Genomic DNA, 20,077 nt, shown 5'->3' on the forward strand with positions numbered 1-20,077 from the left:
AGAAAACATCTCGCTCTTCTCTTTTCCTAAGCCCCCCTCCAACAGCACTGCAGCCCCATGAGATGCAACCCCAGAAGGAGCTCAGCTGCCCTGCTAGAGCACCAACAGCCCTGCCAGGGTCCCGCACGCTGGACACATCATCATATTTCCCTGCAAAACCAAGAGGATCCCCTTCCCAGTTCCTCCTAGGTGCCTAACTCAACACTGGGCAACTTAAACAGAAATAATACCTTCAAAAATGGTGTAAAAACAGGTCCTTGGGAGACCTCTGGGAGCATACGTGTGCCACACTGCTACCGACATGGTAAGAGATTGGTTTGCTGTACTAGAAAAAGAAGGTACCATCCTGCTCAGCAGGACAGGAACCAATATTGACGAAGCTGGCTCAGAACAGGGTGTATGTGGGGAACAATGTGGTGGAGAGGCTGCTGCTTAATTAACTGTAGCAAAACTGCAGAGGGCTGGTGCATTGGGTGCCCACTCGGAAAATCTGGCTGCCAGGGTCACAGTGAGAGCTGCTCCACACCAAGCTCCCTTGCAGCTCCCAGGAGAGGCCCAGTAGGCAGGACATGAAGGAGAAAGACTGAGCTTCTTGATGCTTGTAGGAGAGCATTTATAAACTCTTGCTGCTCTTGGTGAAACCAATCTATATTGGTATGTGAAGTCCTCCCAGCTCTGCAAGCCCATAAAAAGCACAGGATAAATGAGTGGGTAAAAGATTGTGCTCTTCATCTGCTTTTGCTATACAGGGTTTTTTTAACTCTTCTTTCTCTATGAAAAGCAACAGGATCTCTTTTTTTTGTTGTTGTTTTTGTTTTGTTTTGTTTGACAAGTATGTCCTGTGGATGTTGGGGCTAAGGCTGTTGCAGCTGGATGCCATCCGTGAATGGCAAGTCTTTGCACGCACTACTGGAGCTAGATGCATAGTCTCAGCTGTGCCAATGCCATTCCCATACACTTGAAGGGCTGGCAGGCATGAAATCCAGGAGCCTAAAGATGCTTTAAACACTTACAGGCAATGAGCCATCTGACAAGCAGGAGTGGGTCACCCTTTCAGAAGATGGTGCTAAGTTACATGGAGATTACAGGTCCAAGAACTGCGGAGGGAGGTGAGAAAGGAAGTAGAACACCATCCTCCAGTGCTTTTCATCATCCTTCATCTGGTTTTCACTCTTTACCCCACCTGGGCTTTAATGATTTTCCCTGAGAAGCCTTGGATCAGTCCTGTTCTGTCTCTCCAGGCTTGGGAGCTCTGCCTGCTCTCTATTAAGCCATCTAAATCCAGCTGGATTTCTTCCCCAGAGCATTCATTAGCTGATGCTAACCCACCTCGTTGGGATTATAGGTATGTTTGATCCTGCTGTAGTTTAGTTAGGAGACATGCATGCCATGTAGCATGTCTAATTTAGATTTGCTTTGCATGCTGTGGCATGAAACAGGGAGTGGATCCCCTGGGAGCCTGCTGTGAAGAAAGCAGCAGCTCCCCACTGCAGTCAGGGATGAACAAGACAGTCTTTTTTTCCCTCTTTGTGGGAGCTGCCACGGAGAAAACTCTTTGGTGCTTTATATTCTAATTATCTCCAAGTGCAGCCTCACTGCTTGATTTGCGGTTACTGCACATTAGAGATGAGCTGATGCATCTAACCCAGCTACAAGGAGCTCAATTAGCTAAGCTACACCTAGGAGTCATGGCAGGCAGGCAATGTTTCCTAGACAATTACAATATAGCCTGGGGAGTATTTCCGTACCCAGAAGCAGAGGTGCTTTAATAATCTGGAAAGCATAATTAGGGTCTGAATTAAGCATCTAAGTGAAGTATGAAACAAGGCAAAACCAAAGCACGGTGTAAAGAAGTAAGGGTGGGAAGTGCTGGCTTTGCAGAATACTTTGGGTCTGTGCACTGTCCTGATGACACATATTGGTTCTTGGGATGTGATAATCACCAGTGAGGCAGGAAACAGTGAGGAGCACCGGATGATTTACATGAGTTACTTGTAGGGTGCATGTGCAAATAACAGCTGTGCTGGTGCTTTATTTCCCTCTGTGGGCTGCTGTGTGCCAGCCTAATGGCAGGGCAGCCTGTCTTAGGACTTTGAGTATCCGCTCTGGAACATCTTCAAGAGCTTGAGGAATTGCCAGCAATTCACCTCTCCCACTGCATACCTGCCTTTAATTGCAAATGAGATAGATCATGACACAATACCGGCTGATTAAACTTTCCACCCCCCAGCTACATGATCCTGAATCCCATGTGCCACCGATTTGCGCTCTAGCTTGGAAAGGCTTATCATCTGTGCAGGCATCTGACCCAGCACAGTCTCTTCCTCCTGCTGGGGGCTGTGTTTCCTCCCTTGGTGGATGCAGCTGGCTTTAGCTGAGAGAGAGGCAAGATTAACCTCACATATTCATAAAGCTGTCAATTTGTAAGTCCTTGCCAACCTGGGAATGCATTTGACTGGCTAGCTAGCATTTATGGTGTGGGTGCCAGATGAGTGGGAGAAGTGAGGAAGGAGGGGGTTGTGATGCTGTGCCCTAGGAAGAGAAATGCAAGATGTCTGTAGTTCATGTGCAGCTGTGAGCAGTGGAATGGGAAAAGCAGTTCGAAACTCTTCTTGCCCTATGGGGAAAGGGACTCTCCTCCTTAGTTTTGGGTTTGTTTTTTTTCTGTCGGTGTGTGTTTTCCCAATTGGTAAAAAAGATGAAATGAAAAGGAGATGCTGGGGAGGAAGTGATGACTGAGGAGCTAAGCACACAGAAAATAAGAGATATGTTAGAAATGATAATGAAAAATCATAATTTTCTGTGCAAAAGGGGAATTCAGGCAAAAAGTTACTCCCTTTCAGACTACTTTAGTAGAGGATTGGGAGTGACTCAGATGGCAAGCCCCGTTTTCAAAGAAAGGGGGGAGCTGTGGTTAACTCTTCCAACACAGCTGGCTTGATTTCCCCTTTTAGATTCAGCTGGAGCACTGAAATTGATGTTAACATCTGTATTATTTGGAGCTGCTGCCTCGGGGCCTTGCTGTGCTGGAGCTCCTTCTGGAAAAGCCCAGGCAGCAAAAGAGCAGTCAGGGATGCCAGAGCAGCTGTGACATGACGCTCTTCCAAAGCAAGTAGCAGGTTTAGTTGGGGTATAACCTGTTTGCAAGGCCAGGAATGTTTGCTTAACTGCTTCTGGCGATGTTAACAGGAACACTGTGATCTCCCTTCTTGAGATCATATCCTGTGATGAGTGAAAAATTAAGTTTATTGCAGAATCCTAAACTACTAGCAGAAACCTGAAGTTCTAATGCCTCTAAACTACTGTTGCTGTTACTGATACCTAAAATACAAACCTGCTCTCTGTGGATTTAAGTTCTCTGCTATTTGATCTCAAGGGGCATGGTTTATAAGCTTCTAGTATTTGCTTAAAGCTGAAAATCATACCTGGATCTCTTAACCTTTTACTTTGGCTGCGTAATTTTATCTTTAAGCTTCATTATACTAGGTGAAACTCAACCCTTGCTAGTAGAAAGTCAGTATTTGCATACCACCAGTAGAGTGGGTCCAACTATTTGCCCTGCCTGAGAACCAGAATGTGACTGCGACATCCCAGGAGCTGCTGGGTGCTTCAGCTGTCAACTTGGTATGAGCAAGGCTTTGACTGCCAGCATAATATCTAGTCCACATGAAAGGTTTGTGACTCAATTACTGCCTATTCCTTTTAGCTTAAAATGGTGAAGACCCACATGTCTAAAATGCAGGAACTAATGTATCTGTCTTTCAACTCTCCCCAGTTCACGGTTGTGACAAGGTTTGTCAGGGAAGTGAGTTAGACCAACTAATAGATGAATAAAACCAGATGAGTTTGTAGGAATGCAAATCCTTGCTTGACTCTTGTTTATGAGCACAAGTGTCTCTTGCTGCAGTAGCTTGCTCCTGGATCCCAGGATTTATAGCTGGTTTCTAGAGCCAAGCACAAGACTTCACGTTGTCCTAAAGCACAGCATGTGATCTGAGTGCACAGGTTCCTCACCATCCTGGGTGGACCTGCAGGGCTCTGCTGGGCTCGCCTGGTCTGAGGTGCTCTGAGCTCACTGAGATGGCAAAATAAGGCTCCTGTGGTTTTTCTTGCTGAAGCTGGCAACTGGACAGGTGGCATGTGCTGCAGAGACCTTTCTAAACCCTGCCCACACTTTTGCAGGGAATGCAAAACCACTCCAGGAACCAAGGCAGGCATGGTGTTTATCCCCAGGTAGAAGCACACCATCAGGTGCTGAACGCCTGCAGTGGGGCCATGGTGGCAGACCCATCTCAGTCTCAGTGCTCCTCCGCCTGCAGCAGAGGAAGAAGAGGCATTTTCTAGGCAACACAGAGCTGGAGGCCAGCAGCAGCAGTGTCTGGCGCTGCAGCGTGAGGGGAGAGTGCCACCCCCTGGGGGATGGCATGGGGGATGCTGCAGGGAACGCATCTTGCTGATGCATGGCTGCTGGCTAGTTTGGGCCAGGTTTGACTCTGGTTGACACAGTCCTCAGTCCATCCTGACTGCTAGATGGGGCTGAAAGAGGATTTGCTTGCAAATTATCTCACCTTCAATTCTCTTGATCACCACCTGCTTTGGGAGAAGCCCAGGAGCACTTCTGCTTCTCTCCCAGACATCCTCTTCTACCCACACCAGGTACTCTCAGAAATCTACTTCTAATATTTTTTTTTTAGAGTGCCATCTTTACACCCAGCCAGATGCCTGATTTTTGTGACTCCCTTTACATGTGTTCTTGCCCCTCTTCAGCCCTGTCTTCTCCCCCAGCCTAAAATGAGCCCATGCAGGCCAAGTCCAGGAGACCATGTGTGTAAAAAGCCTATATAACAGCCCTGCAGGATGGACAGGTCTTTCAACACAGAACTGCTTCTGCCCTCACTGGGGAAGACCAAATAGCTCTTGAAGCAAAAAGGAATATTTTTTTAGCATTTTGGGCAGCCTCGAGAGAGATGTGTGTTGAGGAAAAACCAAATCCTATCCTTCACACCTGCCTGAAGATGTAAGTAAGCTACTTCTTGGGCACCATTTGAGAGGTGTCAAAGCTTTCCTTAAGTCAAAGAAAAGCCAGTTACAGCCTCTACGAGATGAACATGTGAGCATCACAAGCCAAAGCCCGGAGAACACTTTTAACTTGGATGCCCAGGCAGGATTTGCAAGTGAATGCAACACCAAGTCACTGCTCTAGAAAGAGATGCTGGGGAATGGGATTTTTTTTCAGCATTCCTCCTGCAAAGCCACCCCAGGGTGATGGCAGGTTTGTCTTCAACATTTTTAAAGCTACATTCATTCTTTCATGTTTTAGGTATGCAACAGCTGCATTTTCCCTTGGAACAAATTTTATTAAAACTCTGACTGGGCAAAAAACCCCAGCGGCCCTGAAACCAGGGGAACGCTTTCTAGGCTTGCTGTCCACTGAAGCCTTTGACTAAGATCTTCTCCTGACACGCTTCAGCTAGAAACTTACCAAAAGCAAACATGCAAAACAAGGTATTAGTGGTATTGTAGTTCAGAACTGATGGATTGGGCTTAAAGGAGAAATATACAGATTTATCTTATTTTTCTTTTTAATAAGTAGAAAAATGAAGCATTTAATTATTTGCAAACAGACTTTAATAAAGTTCCTGTAGAACCACTCTTGCCAGAGCAAGCACATCAAACTATTTCATCATTTCCTGTACTAGCAGAAATGCACACAGAATCTAAATTTGTAAGAAAATCACTTTTCAGGGGACACGAACTTTGAAGTTACATAGCTGAATACCTGCTCATTTCTGTCTTTTCTAGTGCCTTGGCCACTGCTGCTTTTCCAAGAACTCTTCTAGGGAGAGGCAGGGGAGAGCTCCATTTTAGATCAAAAAAACATTTGGGTTTTTTTTTTTTGGAGATCCTTCCCCAGAGACCTGGCAAAAGCACCACCCAGTAATAATATGGAAAGGTAGTCCTCCTCCTGCCTTTGGAAAGGGGCTCTCTTTAAACCCTGACCTTATGTATTAGAAGGGATTACAGGATTAAAGAACTCCTAAAGGGTAGAGACCCACTTGTAGAAGATGCCCAGTAATTGGTTATTTCAAGGATAGTAATGCTGCAGTGAAAATGTACAATGCTTTCAAGAGCCTTGGAGTTAGTACATCCAGAGATGTACAGAAGGTTGATCAGCTCCCTGGACACCCACTCAGGGAATCCACAAATGTTTTCAGTACAAGCAAATTTTCTATTAAGTTAATTAGCTTTATGTATGAAAAAGTTCAGATTAAGAAAAAGACATTGCTTTGACGTTGTTCTGTGGGCAGACACCACTCATGAAATGATCTTCACTTCAGGCTTGGACTCTTCCAGGGCTCTCAGTTCATCATCCACTTCAGAACTCCAGAAAATGTCATATAAACTACAACCAAACAAAAAGGCAGGATGGTTTAGTGATCATCCTCCCATTATGGAAAGAGAAAGACACACAAATGGCTGGTAGGGGAAGGGCCCCATCTAGGTTGGAGACTCTGACCCAATAGCCAGAAACATGCCTTACAACATAGGACCCTCCCTAGCACCACCTTGTCCTTGTTCTTGGGCCCTATGGACCAAAGCAGATCAAGGCACTGTGGTCACATCACTTGGAAGGGACAAGGAGTGTTTTGCAACATGCAGTGGCATTTGACCCACAGAGTCACCAGCTGCCCTCAGGTGCAATTCCCAGAGAGATAGTGCTTGTGGCCCCCTCCCTGCAGCCCCCCAGCTCGCTGGATCTCACCACCTGCCATGGGGAACACAAGCAGGATCACAAACATCTCTCACATTAACTGTTGCATGTTGCAGCTGGGATTCCTCAAGGCCTCACAGATCTTCCTGATGCCTTCATCTTCCAGAGAGTTGTAGCTCAGGTCCAGCTCAGTCAGGCACTGCTTGGTAGCCATGATGGTGGCGAGGGTTGCACAGCAGGCTGCCGTGAGATCGCAGTTACCCAGCCTGCAAGGACAGGATGGAGAGGCCAGTGCAGTAAGCAATGGCTCCAGAGACCAGCCCACACTTGGGCAGCAGGTGCGGACATCCCTAGCATGGACCATAGATCCCCATTAGGCTGGCATCTCCGAGACATCTGCAGGGGCTGATCTGTGGTCTTCCCACAGAGAAAGCCATCCTCATGGTGACTGCTGAACACACAGAAGACCTCCCTAAAGCGTAACAGTGTGTGGCTACAGGGGGAGAAGGAACCCCAAGAAGATATTCCCAACTTCAACATCATGCATAATCTTCTCTTTGGTTTAAACTGATCATAAATCATCCCTGAAGTTTATTACTTGACACTTGCAACCATCTCTCTAAAAAGGGTAACTGAGACCTCTCAGCAGAGAATCAAGTAGCTTTAACTGGTCAGCAAACATGTCTTTCTGGACAGAGACTTCAGGTCTCACTGATGTCTCCCACAAGTCAACTGCTCAACTCACTCACTGTGAGACTTGGGCATTTAAGCACAGCTACAACTTTTGTCAAACAGTGTGGAGGAGACAAGCACGGTGGCCTGAGCATCACACAGGCCACAGCCACATCAGTCCAGAACTCGGTGCCTGCCTGGCAGATGAGGAAGTATAGTCCCACCACAGGGCTGGAGGTGATGCTGCTACTGGTGAGGCTGGACAAGCGCTTGTGCTGGCACACATAGAGACTATGGAAAGCAGGAGGCAACCAGTGAATTCAGGCAGTCTTTGCACTGCGACTGGTAGGCATGGGAATTAACGTGCCAGACCTTGCCCAGAAGTTCCTCCATCTGTGTCCCACCTGAGAGGGGCCCTGTGGGCAAGTTCAGAGAAGGGCACAGGAAGCTCTACAGCAAGCTGCTTGCAGAACAAAGCAAGATCCCTCCAGCCTCCCTACACTTTGCTTTACATCCTGAAGATACACTGCACCGTGAACTTTCAGTTCTGCACCTGGGAGAGTGCCTGTGGACAGCTATGTCGCATGGGTGACAGCCTGTACTTGTAGATACCATGAGTGACAGGATACACGGAAGCACTTGTGGCTTCCATTTACTTGCTAGTGGGCTAGTTAAACATCAGTTTGTGGTGTGAATTGTTTCATGTGAGCAAAAAAGTACCGTGCTACCATCTAGTGCTATCTTGCCCTTTCTGCATGCCATTCTTGGAAGGGTAACACAGCAAGAGAGAAGACAACTTCTGAAGGTGCACCTTACCACAGAGACTGGATGTTGCAGTTGGGGTGCAGCAGCCCTTCACACATGAGTTCAACACCTGCATCTCCCAACTTGTTCTCGCCCATGTGCAGTACTTTCAAGTGCTTGTTCATGCTGAGAGCAGAGCTGAGAGCCTTGCAGCAAGCAGTCGTGAGCCCGCACTCCCTAATCCTGCAAGGCAAAAGTGACATGAAATCTAGATGGGGGATCTAGAGAGTATCAGGCACCGTTTACTTCTTCACATTTGCTTCACAGGAGCCTGGACAGTGGGAACAGAGGAACCAAAGCATTCCCACAATCACTGCACTCCTCTCAACCCTCCTATCTGCTTGATCCTTTCTAAGCAGCACCTCTCCCACTCTTTTATATTTGGGATGTCAGTCTTGCACCTAGGAAAGGCACCTGTCCATAAAGCACAGGAATGATCAGAGATGAAGCTGCTCTCACAGTCACTCTCAGCTCCACCATGCACTCCTGAGGCACCTCATCAACTCCCAGGCCATCAGGGCAGGGGAAGAACCCAGCTGGGGGCAGGAGTTGGACTTGCAATGCAGGAAAGTTCAAGTGGTGCTTGTTCAACTTCTATGTGAAAGAACAATTTTCCTTTCCCAGCCACATGACACCAGACCATGCCAGCCTAAAAGGTAACACTGTCAGCAAAGAGGATGCTGAGAATGGTTTATGTCATTACAGCCTTCTTTTGTCTGATCATGAGAGAGCTCGGATCCAGTGGAAAACCTGAGATATCTGATCACAGCACTCATTTTGTATTTACATGAGGCCTTTCAAACTTCAAAAGTCTCTTAGCTGCCATTTGTTGCACAATTAGGCATTATTAGGCTTCTGCATATTAGGCAGAAGCTCTGCAAGTGATGCTTGGTCTCATATTGCTTATAAAGAGGATGACTATGGGGTAGATCTTTAAAGTGTCTATGCTTTTAGAAATACAAATCCCTTTAGCTCTACAGGTCTAAATCCTTTAGGTAACAACTAGTATGAGTTGGTCATGGAACCATCGCAACCAAGGATCTATCTATCTGGTGGGCATTATTTCACCTACATTTTTCTTCACTGAGGTCTCCAAAGAAGGCAGCAGGTACGTGAAACTTGACAGCAACTCACCATAGCTCCTGGAGTTTAGATTTGGGATCCTTGAGTGCCTGACACAGCATTTCCATCCCCAAGTCTCTCAGGTTATTGTCTATCAGACTGATCTCTGTGAGGGTCTCTTTTGTACTGATGAGTCTGGAGAGATCTTTACAGCTAGCACTTGTGAGATCACAGTCCCATAACCTGCAGGGAAGACCAAAATATTATTTTCCCCCCAGAAGCACTTAGATTACAAAAGAGAGTCCTATTTTAGTATTCTGAATTTCTGGTTACATCATCTCATTGTCTTTATCCGTTAAAAAATCCATTCATGCATCGTAACTTAGAGCTCTCTCCTTACTCTCCATCTGTTGCACCAAAAGCTCTGTTTGTAAGACAAAAAAAAGAAATAGGAACATGCAATTCTAATAGACAGATAACTCAACAGGAAGTCGAGACAACACCATCACAAATTGCCATTTACCCTCTCCCCAGAATTTGATCCAAGCAATTCCAGTGCTGTCCTACTCCTTCATGGTGTCCTCCACCCAGTTTTGAGAAGTAACTAATTTGTAGCAGACACATTCATGTTTCACTAGGGGGTGTAGCTGAGAAACTTTCTGTTTAGGAGCAAACCAGGAGCAGCATGTAGATAGCTCAGAGGCTGCAAGAGGGATTTAAGTAACTCTGCATAGCCTTACCATAGTTTCTGGATTTTGCAGTTAGGATGCATCAGTCCCTGGCACAGCAGAGCCAGACCGGAGTCCCCGATCTTGTTATCCCCCACAGAGAGATCTATCAGTGATGACTTGTTACTGAGAACAGCACTAATCTCCCGACAGCTATCGCTGGTTATGCCACAGTTTTCCAGGCTGCAGAAAAAAGCACAGTTGGGAGTTGCTGCTCCAGACCCGCTGTGTTCGATACGTCCCAACACCCCCAGTTCAGACTGAAAAGGGGACTATGGGCTGGTTCCTTGCTGCAAACCAGTGCAGCTCAGCTGGGCGTTGCTAGACCCTGCAAGGCTCACAGACGATACAGGTATCCTAGACAGGCTCTGGGCGAGGCAACGCACTGCTCCAGCACTCCGCGAGGCTGCAGGGCACTTTTACTCTGACCCAGCCACTCACATCCATTGATGCAAGAATTGTTTTTGCCAAACTCCCCCTTTATATCAACTGTCCTTTTTAAGAGGAACTTTTGGGTATATCACACAGTGAGACCCTGGCAGCCAACCCCTGCTGAAGCACAGGGGCAAGATAAAATGAATCATGCTTATCTCCCGAACCCCTTCAAGGGGCTTTACCCCAGATGTAAGGCCAAATCCAGCATCTCTGTTTTGAAGCAAAAAAGGTATCTGAATAAATAAAGTTAGTTGGCTGGTAATTCAGGGGTAAGAACTAGAGCCACCGAGGGCAACTGCTCCTCTGCTCTCAAGATACTGGTGAGCAGTCACCCCTTGTAATTGTCAGTTTAACCTGGGGTATGTGCTCACACTGTACCAACAGGCATGAGAGTGAGCTCAGAATCACATGCTAAAAAAAAAGTCAAAAACCCCCAAAACTGAAAGCCCCAGACATTTGCTTGCAGCTTCCAGTTACAGAAATCTGAGCCAGCAAGAAATGCGGCCTGAATTTCAAGCATTCCTGGCAATTTTTCCTGTCTTATGGATGGCATGACTAATAGCAGGACTAGTTGCAGTTGGAGATGACCAGCTTTTCCTTACTGTAGTAACTCTAGGTTGCAGCTTGCGTCCACCAGTCCCTGGCACAGCTGCTTTACAGCTGTATCTCCCAGCGTGTTGTTACTCAGGCTGAGCTCCTTCAGGGTGGGCTTGCTTTGCAGAGCAGCATTGAGAGCTTCCACAATATCAGCTGTGAGTTCACAATACTCCAGCCTGCGAGACGAAAAGAAATCCAGGGGAAAAAACAACCGTCTTCACCACATCCCACTACCCACAAGACATCAGCTGGGCAAAGTGTGTGTTAGCCAGGGCAGAAAACATGCCAACATGAGTTGAGACCAGGCAGCACATGAAAATATAAATAACCGTAAGAGTTTTTAACAGCATCTCCCTGCTCATTTCAAGAGGCATTAATTCTTAAACTAGACCCCAGGGGACCCTAGGAAGACTAATTACCCACCCCACTTTTACACTAGTCCTCCAATGCACAGGCTGCCCTGGAACACACGACCAAGGTTCACATTGCAACACACCACACAGCCTCGCCATCGAGCCCTTCCAGGAGGAGCAGGGGGCTGTGAATAGACCTGGGTCCCACTCAGCCATAAAACAAGGACCAAGTGCAGCACAATCAGACTTTCCCTGGGCATCTGAGAGGTCCTGCCTTAACAGCCACCACTGCCAGGAGGGCTAAACAAAGCCTATGGGAATAGACACCCAGCTCTTACAAACCCACAAGACCTACCAGCATGAATAAGCATGACACAATTTCAGATAAACCAGGAAGAAATCCACATCTGGCAACAAAACTCCTGCTTGTCTCAAAGGAAAAACAAGCATGACCTGTTTGATGACCAAAAAAGCCCAGAGACTACTTACTGCAGCTTCTCCAGCTTACAGTTGGGGTTCATCATCCCTTGACACAGCACCTTCACTCCAGCAGTTCCCAGTTTGTTATCACCTACGTGCAGCTCTGTCAGGGACGGCTGTGCACTGAGGACAGAGCGGAGAGTCTCACAGCTGGCACTCGTCAGATTGCAGTTTTGCAGCCTGAAGGAGAGATGCAACTGGGGTGAGGGAAATGCACTACCAGAATTACGGAGCCTCTTCTCAGAGAGGTGCATCCGCTGACGTTTGAGCTTGGAAAGGACACCATGGCACTGACAGTGCGTAACCCTCTAGAAAGCGGTATGTCCAGGTTAATGCTGCTATTTCACAGGTGTGCCAAAATATTTTATCAGCTAGTACTATACTTGTAGCATGAACAATAGCTCCCATGCTTCCTTCAGTGTAATCGCTCATATAGCGCCTCTAGGAGAAGGATCCACCCTACATTAAGCAGCACCACAGCTGCTTTATAGAAGCGTTCTAATCATCACAAGGCATATCCCAGAGATAAAGCAATGTCATTATATGATTTCTTGCCCCCTCTGGAAATGCGATTCAGAGTACCTACAAGTAAAAATCTTGTCCAACTTGGCTTAAATCCCTGGATATCATTTAGAAGTTTAATGGTATACTACAAGGAGGATCTACGAAGCTGATCCTTCGGCACTCAGGCTGGAAGAAGTAGCATAGGAACTGTGCTGATATTGCTATGGGGTGTTTATAGAGTTACTGCACAAGACTTTCTGGCAATGGAGAGGTGTTGTGCATGGTGGTACTAAGTTTCACTTGGGTTTGGTTGCCCTTTTATTCCCTAAGGCACCTTACCAGAACCCCAAAAATGGCCAGTTATGTTTCTACAGAACTGAAACAGGCTAATCCAAGCTGTTACTTGAGCATCTGGAGAAGTTTGAAGCTTAGGACAAACTCTCTGAAAAATGACTTGTGTTAGTCTTCCAGTAGAGTATCACAGTTATTTCTTGAAGGCCCATCAGAAAGTTGCAGTTTGACTAGCTGCACAGTCAACTTTCCTTCTATTTGTCAGTGAGTCTTCATTGCAGTGGGCACAAAGACTTTGAAGCAGGCATATCTGATTAAAAATGATCAAATATGATCTTTACAAAGTAGTGTCATGAAGATGTTAGACCCACCTCAGGAGCCCAGTACCCTGCAGAAGAGATGCTGGACAGAGAAAGTAGCATCTCTTTGAGCACCACTGAGGAGCAGGGGCAGCAGCCACTGGCTCTGACTAAAGCGCCCGCACCATGGCTGCTGAGGGAAGCCAACTAATGCTCTAAGGTGGTGCTGGTGCCCCTGCAAAACATGCTGTCTTGAACCAAGCTAGCCTTGCACAGCTGAGAAGACAAGGCTTGAGGCAGAACCAGTCTGGTAGAGTGCAGAAAGACTGACAGCTCTTGAAACGCCAAGGGTCACGAAAACACCCTTCTGTTTAACTCTTAGAGAAAGGAACGAGCAAACTGGACCAGGTGCTAAATGCTTACAACGGGCAGAAGAGCCCTCTGAAAAATGCATTTGTGAAAATGTCAGGTATGTGATAATGGCAGAGTGGGGCCCTCTGTGGTCAGCCTTTTGTTTAAAGGGGCCTAAACAGATAATCCAGCTGCCTAGGCCAGGGGAAGATCTACTACCTCTTCTAAAGAAAGCCTCCAGAAAGCCTTAGCTTGGCTGGGAAAACCCTACCTGTGCTTCCCTCGGTGCTGGAAGACAAAGGAAGACAGACTGACGAGCTGGAGTCTTCCAGTAAATATACCACTTTAAAAAAAAAATCTTCTGGGGTTTTCCAAGCATCTGACCTAGGTAATTGCTGAGGTGCATTGACATGGCTCTTACTACCATCATATGCTAGTTTGCCTCATGATTTCACCTGCCGCAGACTGCAAGACAATCAATGGTGCTTTACCATAACTTCTGTAGGCTACAGCTTGGTGTCAGCAACCCTTTACACAGGTATTCAATGCCTGCATCTCCCAGTTCGTTGTTGTTCAGCTTCAGCTCTGTGAGGGACGGATTCATATTGATGATGGAGGAGAGATCCTCACAGTTACTGCTGGAGAGATTGCAGTCATCCAGCCTGAAAGAGAAGGAGAGAAGCAGCACTTTAGTTTTCAGGGTTGCTCTGTTCTCCCTGGCTGGAGCATTCCTTGTGAAAACAAAGTGAGCAATTTACTCCTCTGCAGTCCCTGGGATGCCTCCACATGCATATGGCCTGTTGGGCAATGTGCGGCCCAAACCAAGACATGCTCTCTCTGCAGGGAGACGAGTTCCACAAGCCACGGAGCTCCTCCATACTGCACTGAAGATGGCACGTGACTCCAGTCATCCCTGCTTGGCAGGGCTTCAGATGGAGGATGCGCCACATTGGTAGCAACAAACTACCTGGTGTCTGAAGCCATGTCTAAGCAGAGGCCAGCTTACAGGCTGTCAGACTGGTTCTGCATGGAGACCAGCCAGCCCCAGAAACACCCATCAGCAGTTTGGTCAGTAAGTGAGTCAAGCCAGTCTGCACCATCTCTGGCAGTACACAAACTGTGAGTTTGCAGCATGGCAGTAACTCCTCCCACTGGACATCAGCATTTTTCTAATTGTTGCTAAATTGGTGGAGGAGAGTATTTGGAAGGAGAGCCAAGGAAAGGATCGGGAGCCCAGGACAGACAAGGAGGTAGAAACGACATGGGGCAAAAGGAAGATGTCATGAAGAACCCTACAGCCCCAGGCACAGCCACAGCCAGGACTGCCAAAAGTTGCCTGGTCGTTTCTCCTTAGACAACACTATGAAATTGGAGGCTCTCCTCTTCTCCTTCCCTCCCTCCAGCAAGACGACTTGGCTCCCAATGGGATCACATTCAACACCATTTAACAATCCCCACTGCAGGTGCTCTCATTCACTATATCACGAGCAGCCCAGCCTCTGCCCAGGAGACAACCATCCCACTGCCTTCTGCCACCCAAGGCTTACCTTAGGAAGTCAAGGTCAGGGCCATGAAGCTTGCCTGCAAAAAGCTCCTTTGCAAAACAAAAGCAAGTCACCTTCAACCTGCCTGACCTCCTCCAAGCCACCACTGACTTGATGCAGCCCACCCTCTTCAGCCCAAGCAAGATGGTGCTAGCCCATGGGGTGAGAATTCCCAACCAGAAGAGGGGAAAGAGTGCAGAAGCAACTTTTCTGAACCCTTTCCTACAGCTTATACTCCAGGAGATGGTTCCCTCACACTGGTTTGCTCAACACACAAGGCAGGTACTTTTAAAGGCCAAGTGAAGAATTAAAAATTGATGGCACGTTGCTTGCCTGTAACTATTAAGCAACAGTTACTTCATAGAATGGTTTGGGTTGGAAGGGACCTCAAAGACCATCTTGTTCCAACTCCCCTGCCATGGGCAGGGACGCCCTCCATGAGACCAGGTTGCCCAAAGCCTCATCTTGAGAGCATCTGACCTGCAGCCCAGAAAACATACAACTTAATGAGCAGAGACATCTTCCTTCTCTTAGGCGAGAAAGACAGAATTACCAAAACAGCGGTCAAACGTTTAAATAACCACATTATCCATCTGAATTCCATGGCACGTCACAGAACAAGGAGACCATTTCTTCATACCAAAGGATGCTTATCTGGAGTTGAAAAAAAACTTTGCAAGAGGCCTTTAAATTAAATTTCTGAATAAAAATAGGTAGAATCATTTCTGTTACTGTGCAACTTCTAAGTCACAGGTCAACAGCTCTGCAGCTGAAAAACAGAGAACAGAAACACAACAGTTGTTACTTAGAAGAGATGATATGCAACTAGTTACTACCTGATGGATTTGCAGGATTTCATTGTGGACAGAAGTTCAGCCCATCTAGATGGGCTCATCTCCTCACACTGGATGTCAAGCTCCATTTTAACAGTTGACTTAATATCTGCAAATTAAAAAAAAAAAATTTAAAAAATCAAACTTATTTTTTTGTTGACTAAGAAACAACAATCCTCTTCAGCCACCCTGCCCCCCAGCTCTCAGCCATGAGTTACACTGTGCAAAGAGGACAGATTGTGTTTTACCAACACCAGCCTGCTGCAAGCACCAGTAGGAGCCAGCAGCATTGGAGTGGTTTTGTCTGGGATTCGGCAAGGCCCTCCTCCAAGAGGCAAAAAAGCACACAGATCCTAGAGAAATATGGCAACAGCTTGTTACCTGAAGGCTGCCTGCACGAGAGTATGATGCTCCCCTTCCAAGGGAGCTTAACCAGAACAAACTTTTTAGAGGCACCAGTGCTACTCTCTCACTATTGTACCACTGAGCCACGCAGCCGCTGAGTATTACCAGTGTGGCACGCCTGACGGATTGTGAGACCTTGAGCTATACTTAAAATTAGGGTACTTTAGAGAGAATGAGGGTGAATGAGGAAGATGAGCATGAGAACTGCCTGGGCTCAGATTAAAAATCCTGCTGGCCACATGTCTGTATGTGAGAGGTGCAACCTAGGCAGATGGGAGAAGCGTTCCTCCATGATTTAATATCCAGGCTTTGAAAGGTCACTCTGGTTGGGCAAGGCCAAGTACAGAGAAGCTGGTAAGCAAGAATTTTTTTTGCTCTCCAGAATGCATTTCTTAACTGATGTAAACACAGCACCGTGCAGAGCAGCTCTAGCATGCACAAAAATATGCCAAGGCCAATAGCTGAGCTCTAGGCTGAGGCTACAAGGGATAGTATTAAAGGCAGCACTCCAGTAGCTGACAATATGCAGTCTTGGTGTCTTGGCTTTGCTAACATGACTCAGACTACAGGGTATTTGTAAAAAAAAAAAAAAAAAAAAAAAAAAAAAGAAAAAAGAAAAAACCTCCTGAGCGATCACATTGGAATGCGAACAGTAAAAAAACCCCCACCAGGCGTTACTGACAGCAGTTCTACACTGTCTTCACCCATCTCAGTCAGCTCCTGCTACCATAAAATCAAGGGTATCCCAAAGTAGCCTTGTGACAGAGGCAAGCTCAGTATCAGAACACACAACAACAGACCCCTCACCCACAACAGACCCCTCACCCACAACAGACCCCTCACCCACAACAGACCCCTCACCCACGTGGGGACAGGAAGTGCCACGAGAGGAGGGAGGTGCGGAGTACGTACTCCTAGATCACGCGAAGGAAGCCAGGACAGCGAGCGTAGCGTTAGCAGAGCTCATGGACGTACTTGGCCCCGCCTTTCAAACCCAAAGCAAAGCGCTGTTGGAAGTCACGGACCCCGTCCTCAGTGGGTTCACATCACAGCCCCACGTGTAAAGGGGCTTGAGTCGCGTAGTATTAAAAATCAGTGCCGACCCAAACCAGTGACACAACAGCGCAAAGGAAACCAATTACATAACTTCGCAAACACCTCCCGAATTTGTTCATTGTATTTTTTTCCCTCTTCTACCTCCCTCAGATCAAAAAAGAGTTGCTTTCCCCCCCAAGCTCCGCACCTTCCTGCAAGCTCGGTCCTACCCCCGCGTGCACACCCGCCATCGCTGCTGCTCCTCGCCTGGCCACTCTGCCGCAGGCAGCCGCCCTCTGTGCCCACAAGCCGTCCTCCTACCCCCATTCCTTGCACCGCAGTTAACGCTTAACGCCAGAACTAGCCCGACTTTCCCTCCCCCACCTCCAACCCCAGCCCTCCGCTCCTACCGCCGCTCCGCCTGCGCGCAGCCGCCGCCGCCCGCCCCGCCCCGCCCCGGCTCCTCCCCAGCTCCTCCCCGCGGGACGGGCGCGGCGGCGCGGAACTGTGCGGGGCGGAGCGGAGCGGGATCTGTGCCCTTCTTCCTTCCGTTTTTCTCTTTCTCCCCCGTTTTCCTCTTTCCCCTTTCTCCCTCTTTTCCCTGCTTCTTCCTCCTCCCTCCCGTTTTTCCTGCCCTCTCTGCTACTTCTCCCCCCTTCCCCTCTCTTTTCCCCCTTCTTACCGTCCCCCCATTTTTCCTGACTTCTCCCTGCTTCCCTCTACCTGCCTTTTTTCTTCCTTCTCCCTTCTCCTCTTTTCCCTTTTTCTTCCCTCCTTCTCTCCTCCCCTCTTCATCTACTTCCTCCATATCCTCTTCTTCCCCTCTTTTCCCTATATTCTCCTCACTTTCCTCCTTTTCCTGTCTTTTCCCCTTCTCACCTTCCCCTTCTCTTTTTCCTGTGTTCTCCCCACTGCCTTCTTTTTCCTCCCCTCACTGCCTTCTTTTTCGTCCCCTCTTTCTCCCTTCCTTCCCTCTTTTTCCTTTCTCCCCACTTGCCTTTTCTCTCCTTTTTCTCCTTCTCCCTTCTTTCCCCCTTCCCTCTTTTGTTCCTTTTCCACCCTTCTGCCCTCCTTCCCTTTCTCTCCTCTTTCCCTTTCTTCCCTCTTTTTCATCTTCTCCACTTCCCTCTTTTCCTCTTCTGTTTCCTCCTCTTTTTCCTCCTTTTTCCTTTTCCCCCCTCCCCTGTTGCCCCTTTTTTCCATCCACCCCTGTCTCCCCCCTAAGCAGGAGCACTGGGATAGGCAGGAAACAAGACAGGAGAGGGGGAAATCTGTGTAGCGAGGGGATGCGCAAGGGATGGGAGGATCAAACGTTAAATTGGAAGGTGTCCCACCTGAGCAGGGAGCACAACCCCTGCCCCATGCTGGGACCTGGAATGCAATGGAGATGCGTGCAGGTCAACAAGAAGAGAGACAAGATGGTGGGGGGCTTAGCCAGGGGAGACAGGAAACCACTTGTACTGCCCCAGAGAGGTCGGAACTGCAAACTGTTTGAACAGGGAATGACAGCAAAAATATCCATTCCTCAGTGGAATGAGTCCCCTGACTTCCAGCTTGCCAGCCAGCTGCATATGGGGGCCAGCTTGGAGAGCCTGGGATGTGCCCCCTCTCCACCCCTTTCACCAGTCTTATCCATGATGCATCTCCTCTGGTGTTCTGTCTCTCTCATTAGCACAAGACATTGACAAGCAGACAAGTGGCACCTCGCCGGCATAAAGGCCTCCCCTCTAAGGTGCTCTAAATGAAGCTGTGAGAGCCATGGAGGATGGGCGCATTGGAGTTTTGCTGCTGTGATGACTGTTGCCCTCCCCAGGCTTTCACTGTGCCACTGCACTCACTCGACCCCCGTGACCCCCAGCTTGCCTGCGCATCCGTCCCATGCCAGAGCCAGGGTGCCAGCTCCTGGCCGGTGCTGGGAGTCATTAGTCATCGCTCAGCTTGTTCCTCCTCTGGCAGCCAGCTACTCCCTGTCGCCCTATTGTTTCCGAGTACTTTTAGCCCCAGTAAAAGCTCATTCAGACTTTCACAAGACAGAGCAAAGAAAGGTTTTGAAGTCCTGAGAGTGTTCTAGGCAACATACTGAGTCGCATCCCTTCCTCCCTCCCAAAAATTTTAGCTTCTCCTCCTGTCTCTTCTTCCTCCAAACACCCCGTTCCCATCCCCCTGTCTCACACAACAGTTCAATTAAGCACAACCAGCTGTTCCCTACAAAGCAGCCTCTGCAGTGTACAACTTCAAAATTGCTACGTGCTCCTCCCCCCTAAGCAGAAGGGAAAGTTTAGGGAGTTTACGAGCCCGTTTTTGCTGCTGATACGTACCTTGCTCTTTTCGGCGCTCTGCAGGGAGCAAGGAGGGCAGAGCTGACGCCTTCCTGCTGCTGTTACTACGCAACCTCTGCTGTTGTACACATGGTGCCTGCTAGAGGGAGAAAAGCAGTTTTGGGTTGTGACAGCTTTTTTCCTCCCAGGGCAGCTCTCCGGGGCCGTGTGGAGCTGCACTCTCTACACTATCGTACCTGGCTTAGTGATAATGCAAACATCCCTCAAAACGTGATGACTGTAGAGGCAGCTTTAACTTCTTCATGTAACCACTCGCCAGGGTTTAGCCCAGAGCAAGGGAGTAGTTGCCATTGAAGGATCCATCCAAAAATGAGGCCATCAAGTGTTAAAGTGTGGATAGAGATGCTGGAGTTTGCAAATAGTTTCTCCATTCCTCAGGCAAGCCCTGTCCTGCCGGGATGGGGAGTGATACTGAGCACACTACAGCCTCCCTGCCACCTCACCTAGGGGTTAACCCCCCTGGCAGGGGCTGGGGCATGGGCAGCTACCTGCTCTTGTGCATGCTGGATGCTCACACAGCTTGGAAGGGTACTCCGGGAACAGCCCTGGTCATGCCTCCCTAAAACTGCCTCTCGGCAGCAAGCAGGGCCCCCTGGTCCTACACCTCCTCCTCCTCCCAAACTCCTCCTGGCT

At 48.2% G+C, this 20,077-nt stretch overlaps 1 protein-coding gene across 7 annotated transcripts; it reads right to left on the reverse strand.

Moving 5' to 3' along the window:
• Positions 1–5,605: 5,605 nt before the first annotated feature.
• On the reverse strand, positions 5,606–19,508 carry RNH1 (ribonuclease/angiogenin inhibitor 1). 7 transcript variants are annotated; one of them, XM_075754821.1, is made up of 11 exons: positions 19,424–19,482; positions 18,440–18,852; positions 15,669–15,774; positions 13,780–13,950; positions 11,853–12,023; positions 11,016–11,186; positions 9,991–10,161; positions 9,323–9,493; positions 8,201–8,371; positions 6,808–6,978; positions 5,606–6,403 (listed from the first exon to the last, which is right to left on the reverse strand). In XM_075754821.1, exons 3-11 carry the CDS (start codon positions 15,752–15,754, stop codon positions 6,316–6,318), a joined length of 1,371 nt encoding a protein of 456 aa, XP_075610936.1. In that variant the 5' UTR covers positions 15,755–15,774; positions 18,440–18,852; positions 19,424–19,482; the 3' UTR covers positions 5,606–6,315. The 7 variants fall into 7 exon arrangements, with proteins under 7 accessions (XP_075610936.1, XP_075610937.1, XP_075610935.1 ...); XM_075754822.1 differs by lacking the exon at positions 18,440–18,852 and having other exon boundaries at positions 19,424–19,508; XM_075754820.1 differs by lacking the exons at positions 18,440–18,852; positions 19,424–19,482 and adding an exon at positions 17,516–17,591.
• Between the last annotated feature and the right edge of the window lie 569 nt (positions 19,509–20,077).

Source organism: Balearica regulorum, chromosome 5 (genome assembly GCF_011004875.1).
Source record: "Balearica regulorum gibbericeps isolate bBalReg1 chromosome 5, bBalReg1.pri, whole genome shotgun sequence".
Classification (NCBI taxonomy): Eukaryota; Metazoa; Chordata; class Aves; order Gruiformes; family Gruidae; genus Balearica; species Balearica regulorum.